This window comes from Trematomus bernacchii, unplaced genomic scaffold (genome assembly GCF_902827165.1).
Source record: "Trematomus bernacchii unplaced genomic scaffold, fTreBer1.1, whole genome shotgun sequence".
Classification (NCBI taxonomy): Eukaryota; Metazoa; Chordata; class Actinopteri; order Perciformes; family Nototheniidae; genus Trematomus; species Trematomus bernacchii.
Window position 1 is genome coordinate 418,171 of NW_022987769.1, and position 9,568 is coordinate 427,738.

Sequence of the window (9,568 nt, forward strand, 5' to 3'; positions counted from 1 at the left end):
ACTATACAATGTTCTACAGATCTAGAGTTCTACACCCTGCCATGAGTCAGCATCACTTCCTGTCCCCTGGTCTGGAGGTCAATGATTTCTGAATGTGTTTCTGGTTGTTAGCTTTAAATCAGGTCTGTGGTTAACACGAGCTGAAGACATTTTAACGTTTTGTTACTACCACATAAAATACATCAGTAAATACCCCATTGGTGGGTTAAAGAACAGAGGTTGCTAACAAGAGTCTAAATGAGACGACTAAACGTCATCACACCCAACATTAGCCTCCTTTAGCTTAGCGGTGGTGATGTGAAGTCATGTAACCGTGCTGTAGTTCCTTTATAGCCCAACATTAGCCACCTTTAGCTTAGCGGTGGTGATGTGAAGTCATGTGACCGTGCTGTAGTTCCTTTTATAGCCCAACATTAGCCTCCTTTAGCTTAGCGGTGGTGATGTGAAGTCATGTGACCGTGCTGTAGTTTCTTTATAGCCCAACATTAGCCTCCTTTAGCTTAGCGGTGGTGACGTGAAGTCATGTGACCGTGCTGTAGTTCCTTTATAGCCCAACATTAGCCTCCTTTAGCTTAGCGGTGGTGACGTGAAGTCATGTGACCGTGCTGTAGTTCCTTTATAGCCCAACATTAGCCACCTTTAGCTTAGCGGTGGTGATGTGAAGTCATGTGACCGTGCTGTAGTTTCTTTATAGCCCAACATTAGCCTCCTTTAGCTTAGCGGTGGTGACGTGAAGTCATGTGACCGTGCTGCAGTTCCTTTATAGCCCAACATTAGCCTCCTTTAGCTTAGCGGTGGTGACGTGAAGTCATGTGACCGTGCTGTAGTTTCTTTATAGCGCAACATTAGCCGCCTTTAGCTTAGCGGTGGTGATGTGAAGTCATGTGACCGTGCTATAGTTTCTTTATAGCGCAACATTAGCCGCCTTTAGCTTAGCGGTGGTGATGTGAAGTCATGTGACCGTGCTGTAGTTTCTTTATAGCGCAACATTAGCCACCTTTAGCTTAGCGGTGGTGATGTGAAGTCATGTGACCGTGCTGTAGTTTCTTTATAGCGCAACATTAGCCGCCTTTAGCTTAGCGGTGGTGAAGTCATGTGACCGTGCTGTAGTTCCTTTGTAGCCCAACATTAGCCTCCTTTAGCTTAGCGGTGGTGATGTCATGTGACCGTGCAGTAGTTCCTTTGTAGCCCAACATTAGCCGCCTTTAGCTTAGCGGTGGTGATGTGAAGTCATGTGACCGTGCTATAGTTTCTTTATAGCGCAACATTAGCCGCCTTTAGCTTAGCGGTGGTGATGTGAAGTCATGTGACCGTGCTGTAGTTTCTTTATAGCGCAACATTAGCCACCTTTAGCTTAGCGGTGGTGATGTGAAGTCATGTGACCGTGCTGTAGTTTCTTTATAGCGCAACATTAGCCGCCTTTAGCTTAGCGGTGGTGAAGTCATGTGACCGTGCTGTAGTTCCTTTGTAGCCCAACATTAGCCGCCTTTAGCTTAGCGGTGGTGATGTCATGTGACCGTGCTGTAGTTCCTTTGTAGCCCAACATTAGCTTTTTACTTCAGAAATCATAGTGGTGTTAATATGTGGAGATTATCCTACTGAACTAAAAGTGTAAGTATCATAAACGTTTGTTTGATTATTTTCTGACATAATCCAAAATGAGGAATCCCATTGGTCCAGGGAGATGCTGCCTTCAGGGACCAACACAGACACGTCCCTGCTTCACTCCATGCAGTCTTCATATAAACAGGAATATTAGTGATTTATTCATTTAGAAACAGCTTGGTAGGAATACTGCCTTTTTTGGCCAGAAACTGGAGTATTTATTTTATGTAAAAGTGGTCAGTAACTATAAGAAAGGAATAGGTTTGGGGCACTTCCTGTCCTCCAATATAATATAATTCACCTCAGTCTGTTATTTTCGTGTTTCACAATAAAAGAGAAGTAAAAAGATCCGCTCCTGATGGACGTTAGAACCAAGCCCCAAGAAGTGCTCCGGACTCTGAGGGAAATATTCCTAGTGGCCAAATGGCGGTACTACAATGTTCGTATCAGTGCGTGACGTCACTGAGCCAGAAAGACTTTCTAACTTGACTAACATTGGGAAAGAAACGTCTGTAATTCAGCGGATACTTTTTTTTAAACTAAATAAACTACCCAGAATGCACTATTTATAGCCTTTATTAGAATCATTCGGTCCTTAAAGTTGTAAAATGCACTAAAAGCCAAATCTAGATTTATTTTCTCTCTCCATTCATTCTAGTGAGCCGAAAGTGGGCGCTCTGGGGGTGGAGCTTAATGGCAGGGGGTGGGGCTTAATGACAGGAGGCGGGGCTTAAGGGGAAACTCAACTCCGCTCTATGAGCTACATACGGTTATTCTGCTCTGACAGCAAGGCATGATGGGTAATTTGTGACGTTTTGCTCTCTAAAATGTCAGTCCATTTTGTCCTCATGCGCCAATGAGCAGCTCTCAAAGGAATGATCAAGCCCCGCCTCCAACGCTGTATCCAGTTGTTATTAAACGTCCATGGTTAGAAGCAGGAGTTGGGGTCAGAGGTCGTGGCTCTGGACGGACGGACCCTGGAGACGCTTCCTGCTCTCTGGCGGCTGAACTCCCAGCAGGAAGTGGCTTCAGAGGGAGCGCCCCAGGAGGAAGTGGCTTCAGAGGGAGCGCCCCAGGAGGAAGTGGCTTCAGAGGGAGCGCCCCAGGAGGAAGTGGCTTCAGAGGGAACGCCCCAGGAGGAAGTGGCTTCAGAGGGAACGCCCCAGGAGGAAGTGGCTTCAGAGGGAACGCCCCAGGAGGAAGTGGCTTCAGAGGGAGCGCCCCAGGAGGAAGTGGCTTCAGAGGGAGCGCCCCAGGAGGCCGGACGCCACTTCTTCAGGGTGTAGGGAGTCTTCACACGGCGCTTTATCTTCAGACTGCTATCTGTCAGAGAAACAGAAAGCTTTTCTTAGAGAACTCGATCCATACATTTTTACACGTGAAGCTTTTCCATTGACGTTGATAAAAAGCATCACCATCAGATCTATAACCTCAAAGTAAATCCTGGATTTAAAAGCAGTGCCGATCGGGACTCAATGAGTACAGCTCGCTGAGGCCGCAGTGATCATGTTCTTCTTCAGGCTAAACACCAACTCATATGGAAACAAGATGAATGTTTATACAAACAATAGAAGTTGATGTCTTTTGAATGTGTACTGACCTGAGAGGAGGCCGCTGGAGGACAGGTCCAGGGACCAGGGTCTCTCTCGTAGACCTGCAGGTTCTAGAGCTGGAGCTTCTGTGCTCTCCAGATCCTCTAAAGACCCGAAAGCTGCAGGTTCTGGATCTCCTGGGGCTGGATCCAGGTTCTGGGCAGCTGAGGGTCTGGCTCTGGAGGAAGAGGTTGCTCCTGGAGGTTTTGCTGAGCCAGGATCTGGATCTCTGCAGACCGGCACAAGAACTGGTGCTATACAAAGGGATCTCAGGACACAGGGGCCCAGTTCGGAGTCCAGATGGGGTTCAGGTTTAGAGGACTGACTCTCCAGATGGGGTTCAGGTTTAGAGGACTGACTCTCCAGATGGGGTTCAGGTTTAGAGGACTGACTCTCCAGATGGGGTTCAGGTTTAGAGGACTGACTCTCCAGATGGGGTTCAGGTTTAGAGGACTGACTCTCTAGATGTGGTTCAGGTTTAGAGGACTGACTCTCTAGATGGGGTTCAGGTTTAGAGGACTGACTCTCCAGATGGGGTTCAGGTTTAGAGGACTGACTCTCTAGATGTGGTTCAGGTTTAGAGGACTGACTCTCTAGATGTGGTTCAGGTTTAGAGGACTGACTCTCCAGATGGGGTTCAGGTTTAGAGGAGGACTGACTCTCTAGATGTGGTTCAGGTTTAGAGGACTGACTCTCTAGATGTGGTTCAGGTTTAGAGGACTGACTCTCTAGATGTGGTTCAGGTTTAGAGGACTGGCTCTCTAGATGTGGTTCAGGTTTAGAGGACTGGCTCTCTAGATGTGGTTCAGGTTTAGAGGACTGGCTCTCTAGATGTGTTTCAGGTTTAGAGGACTGGCTCTCCAGATGGGGTTCAGGTTTAGAGGAGGACTGGCTCTCTAGATGGGGTTCAGGTTTAGAGGACTGGCTCTCCAGATGTGGTTCAGGTCTAAGACCCTGAGGCTGGATCCTGTTGTTGTTGTTGTTGTTGTTGTTGACGTTAGATCTGGTCTCTGAGGCCTGATGCAGGTCTGAGTCCCTCCTCAGCAGGGGGGCGTGTTCATCAGGACTCGGGTTCAGCGGGTTGGTCCGGTTCTCCTCGTCCTCCATCAGCACCACAGAGTTCACCACCAGGACGGGGACCCCTGCACTGTAACCGTGGGCGACGCTGGTCTTTGTCACCGTGGTTACCTGGTGGGGCTCCGTAGCCGTGGCGACCGTTACCGTGTTCATCTTAGCGACGCCGGTCTCCACCTGAAACACAGAAGTTTACCTGAAGTTCAGGATCAGGACTCACCTCAGAGACTCACCTGAGGTTCAGGATCAGGACTCACCTCAGAGACTCACCTGAGGTTCAGGATCAGGACTCACCTCAGAGACTCACCTGAGGTTCAGGATCAGGACTCACCTCAGAGACTCACCTGAGGTTCAGGATCAGGACTCACCTCAGAGACTCACCTGAGGTTCAGGATCAGGACTCACCTCAGAGACTCACCTGAGGTTCAGGATCAGGACTCACCTCAGAGACTCACCTGAGGTTCAGGATCAGGACTGTAACATCACTCTGTAAATAACTCATATACTTCTGTAATTCTAATCGTGTATTTCTTTATTTTAATATGACGTGCCTTTATTTACTCATGTTTGACTTTTGTCTCTATCTGTTGCTGAGACGATGTGAACGTCCCGTCTGCGGGTTAGGGGCATTCTGACTGGGACCCTGAATCAGTAAAGGGTTAGGGGCATTCTGACTGGGACCCTGAATCAGTAAAGGGTTAGGGGCATTCTGACTGGGACTCTGAATCAGTAAAGGGTTAGGGGCATTCTGACTGGGACCCTGAATCAGTAAAGGGTTAGGGGCATTCTGACTGGGACCCTGAATCAGTAAAGGGTTAGGGGCATTCTGACTCTGAATCAGTAAAGGGTTAGGGGCTTTCTGACTGGGACCCTGAATCAGTAAAGGGTTAGGGGCATTCTGACTGGGACCCTGAATCAGTAAAGGGTTAGGGGCATTCTGACTGGGACTCTGAATCAGTAAAGGGTTAGGGGCATTCTGACTGGGACCCTGAATCAGTAAAGGGTTAGGGGCATTCTGACTGGGACCCTGAATCAGTAAAGGGTTAGGGGCATTCTGACTCTGAATCAGTAAAGGGTTAGGGGCTTTCTGACTGGGACCCTGAATCAGTAAAGGGTTAGGGTCATTCTGACTCTGAATCAGTAAAGGTGGATCAGTTCCACCTGAAGGCCTGTTCGATAACAACATGAGGGTCATAAGGGTCAGAGAGAGGGACTCCTCAAGGATAAAGAAAGGACCAGGAGCTGTAAACCCTCAAACCAGGAACTCCCAAGGACCCCCCTTCGTCCAGTCTTTGGCTGCAGATAAAGCCTTTGAATCTTTCAATCTAGGAGACGGAAAGACCGCCTCTAAAACCAGCGACGAATCAGACGCCCACCCTCACAGGTCTTTGGTTTCTACCCCTCCCACAGACCATGTAAGATGACCGGGTCCCCCCCTGCTGTACCTGTACCTGTCTGAGGTTGGACCGGGTCCCCCCCTACTGTACCTGTCTGAGGTTGGACCGGGTCCCCCCCTGCTGTACCTGTACCTGTCTGAGGTTGGACCGGGTCCCCCCCTGCTGTACCTGTCTGAGGTTGGACCGGGTCCCCCCCTGCTGTACCTGTCTGAGGTTGGACCGGGTCCCCCCCTGCTGTACCTGTCTGAGGTTGGACCGGGTCCCCCCCTGCTGTACCTGTACCTGTCTGAGGTTGGACCGGGTCCCCCCCTGCTGTACCTGTCTGAGGTTGGACCGGGTCCCCCCCTGCTGTACCTGTCTGAGGTTGGACCGGGTCCCCCCCTGCTGTACCTGTCTGAGGTTGGACCGGTGCCTCCCCAGCTTCAGGCGGCAGGACGCTGGGTCCGGGTTTTGCAGGTGGAGGCTGGTGGGTCTCTGGGGCAGGTTCTGCTGTTTGGGGAGGGGGTGCAGGGAGGAGGATCCAGCAGCTCCCAGTTCCCCCTGAAGAGCCAGACTCTGCAGGACCTGATGGTTCAGCAGCTCGGCAGGATGGTGCTCCTCCATCACCCTCGCATCAAAACTCAGGTTCAGGTTCTGATCCACCTGTAGAGACGGGAGGTTAGTGTGGTGTGGGACGGGGGGGAGGACAGAGGATCACCTGTTCAGAGGGGGAGGACAGAGGACAGAGGACAGAGGACAGAGGACAGAGGATCACCTGTTCAGAGGATAGAGGACAGAGGACAGAGGACAGAGGATCACCTGTTCAGAGGGGGAGGACAGAGGACAGAGGACAGAGGATCACCTGTTCAGAGGGGGAGGACAGAGGACAGAGGACAGAGGATCACCTGTTCAGAGGGGGAGGACAGAGGACAGAGGACAGAGGACAGAGGATCACCTGTTCAGAGGGGGAGGACAGAGGACAGAGGACAGAGGATCACCTGTTCAGAGGGGGAGGACAGAGGACAGAGGACAGAGGACAGAGGACAGAGGACAGAGGATCACCTGTTCAGGGTCCAGCTTGCTGGTCTCCAGGTCTTCTTGTGTGCGCTGCAGGCAGACTCTGGGCACAGCACCACCTGGAGGACATGGACAGCAGGAGGACAGCAGGGGGACAGCAGGAGGACAGCAGGAGGACAGCAGGGGGACAGCAGCAGGAGGACAGCAGGGGGACAGCAGGAGGACAGCAGGAGGACAGCAGGGGGACAGCAGCAGGAGGACAGCAGGGGGACAGCAGGAGGACAGCAGGAGGACAGCAGGGGGACAGCAGGAGGACAGCAGGGGGACAGCAGGAGGACAGCAGGAGGACAGCAGGAGGACAGCAGGGGGACAGCAGGAGGACAGCAGGAGGACAGCAGGGGGACAGCAGGGGGACAGCAGGGGGACAGCAGCAGGAGGACAGCAGGGGGACAGCAGGAGGACAGCAGCAGGAGGACAGCAGCAGGAGGACAGCAGGAGGACAGCAGGGGGACAGCAGCAGGACAGCAGGAGGACAGCAGGAGGACAGCAGGGGGACAGCAGGGGGACAGCAGCAGGAGGACAGCAGGAGGACAGCAGGGGGACAGCAGGGGGACAGCAGGAGGACAGCAGGGGGACAGCAGGGGGACAGCAGGAGGACAGCAGGAGGACAGCAGGAGGACAGCAGGGGACAGCAGGGGGACAGCAGGAGGACAGCAGGGGGACAGCAGGAGGACAGCAGGAGGACAGCAGGAGGACAGCAGGAGGAGGACAGCAGGGGGACAGCAGGAGGACAGCAGGAGGACGTACAGGTCAGAATAGGGTGACTTTATCTTCAGTGTTTTAATTAGATAACAACATGAAATACATCAGTTTATATAAACCTGTATACAAAGGAGAGATCCCATTGGCTTGTTGTGGGGGGACAAGGTGTGTGTGTGTGTGTGTGTGTGTGTGTGTGTGTGTGTGTGTGTGTGTGTGTGTGTGTGTGTGTGTGTGCATGTGCATGCGTGTGTGTGTGTGCGTGTGTGTGTGTGCGTGTGTGTGTGTGTGTGCGCGTGTGTGTGTGTGTGTGTGGGTGTGTGTGTGCGTGTGTGTGTGTGTGTGTGTGCGCGTGTGTGTGTGTGTGCGTGTGTGTGTGTGTGTGCGTGTGCACGTGTGTGTGTGTGTGTGCGTGTGCGTGTGCGTGTGTGTGTGTGTGCGTGCGTGCGCGTGCGCGTGCGTGTGTGTGTGTGTTCACCGGTGTGTGTGATGGAGTTTCTTCCGGATGCCTCTGCTCCACTCGTGGTTGTTTTGACGACAGATGATGCAAAGTCGTCTCCATGGAGATTTTTAACCACGCCCAGATCCTGGGAGGAGGCGGGACCAACGGGAGGAGGACCAATCCTGAGGAACCAGAACACTGAATACACTGCACTGTGTGTGTGTGTGTGTGTGTGTGTGTGTGTGTGTGTGTGTGTGTGTGTGTGTGTGTGTGTGTGTGTGTGTGTGTGTGTGTACCTGTGGCTGTGCAGTGTGAGGTCACACAGTCTCTCCTCTGCACACTGAGCAGTGAGTCGAGCCTCAGCGTCTGGATCCCAGCAGTCCTCCATCGTCTCCATCAGGGAGGACAGCGCCTGAACACACAGGGTTACTACAGGTACTACTACCAGTACTACACACACAATACTACACACACACAGGTTACTACAGGTACTACTACCAGTACTACACACACAATACTACACACACACAGGGTTACTACAGGTACTACTACCAGTACTACACACACACAATACTACACACACACAGGTTACTACAGGTACTACTACCAGTACTACACACACAGTATTACTAATACACACACACAGTATAACTGCAGTACTAGAACATCAGTACTGCAGTATTACTCCATAGAGACCCTCAGACCCTCAGACCCTCACCGGGCTGCTGCTCCTCCAGCTCTCAGGGAATCTGGGTCTGAACTTGTTTCTGTTGACGAGGATCTGCATCTCCTGGAAGCTCGGATGGTTCCCGAGCTCCGCCTGGAACGCCAGCTGGTGCTCAGGTACTGCTTCACCTGGACAGGTACAAATACTGCAGTGTGAGTACTGCTTCACCTGGACAGGTACAAATACTGCAGTGTGAGTACTGCTTCACCTGGACAGGTACAAATACTGCAGTGTGAGTACTGCTTCACCTGGACAGGTACAAATACTGCAGTGTGAGTACTGCTTCACCTGGACAGGTACAAATACTGCAGTGTGAGTACTGCTTCACCTGGACAGGTACAAATACTGCAGTGTGAGTACTGCTTCACCTGGACAGGTACAAATACTGCAGTGTGAGTACTAGGGATGTAACGATACCAAATACTCACGGTACGACATTTATCGCGATATTGAAAAATAAAGAAGGAAAATAATTGTGAAAACATTTTTCTTTTACATTTTCTTTTGACTTTCCCCTGCTGTGGAAAGAACTCTCTGGCTTGGTACTGATGTTGCTGGTACTGATGTTGCTGGTACTGATGTTGCTGGTACTGATGTTGCTGGTACTGATGTTGCTGGGACAGAGAGAGATGCTCGGTCCATGGGTACCAGCAGTGGCTCAAACTGTGCATTGTCTCTCCACCACTTCAAACACAATACAGGTGTTGCCAAGCAGGTGAGGCTCATTGACAGGGCGAGGGTGTGTACATGTAGCCCTGTCCTTTTGTGTTATCTGTTGTTTTGTGTTCATGTTGTAACCTACTTGCTGCCATGTTGGACAGGTCTCTCTTGAGAAAGAGATCCATGATCTCAACAGGACCACCTGCTTCAATAAAGGTTTCTAATAAAAATCACGGTACATTTTATCAGTCTCACGGGATTGAGACGTTTATTAACCGGCGATATCGCGATATTCGATATATCGTTACATCCCTAG

At 51.3% G+C, this 9,568-nt stretch overlaps 2 protein-coding genes across 2 annotated transcripts in view; both read right to left on the minus strand.

Annotated features, from left to right (window-relative positions):
- Positions 1 to 1,578: 1,578 nt before the first annotated feature.
- Positions 1,579 to 9,568, minus strand: part of LOC117496743 (bone morphogenetic protein receptor type-2-like) — a 40,951-nt gene continuing 32,961 nt past the window's right edge. The window contains 7 exon segments of the mRNA XM_034148480.1: positions 1,579 to 2,928; positions 3,206 to 4,448; positions 6,059 to 6,310; positions 6,710 to 6,783; positions 7,902 to 8,047; positions 8,162 to 8,277; positions 8,584 to 8,720. Of these exon segments, the coding sequence (XP_034004371.1) occupies positions 2,534 to 2,928; positions 3,206 to 4,448; positions 6,059 to 6,310; positions 6,710 to 6,783; positions 7,902 to 8,047; positions 8,162 to 8,277; positions 8,584 to 8,720 (2,363 nt within the window). The 3' untranslated portion in view covers positions 1,579 to 2,533.
- Positions 4,829 to 5,470, minus strand: LOC117496744 (cardiomyopathy-associated protein 5-like). The gene is made up of 2 exons (XM_034148481.1): positions 5,347 to 5,470; positions 4,829 to 5,313 (listed from the first exon to the last, which is right to left on the minus strand). The coding sequence occupies exons 1-2, from the start codon at positions 5,464 to 5,466 to the stop codon at positions 4,852 to 4,854; spliced, it is 582 nt and encodes a 193-aa protein (XP_034004372.1). The 5' UTR covers positions 5,467 to 5,470; the 3' UTR covers positions 4,829 to 4,851.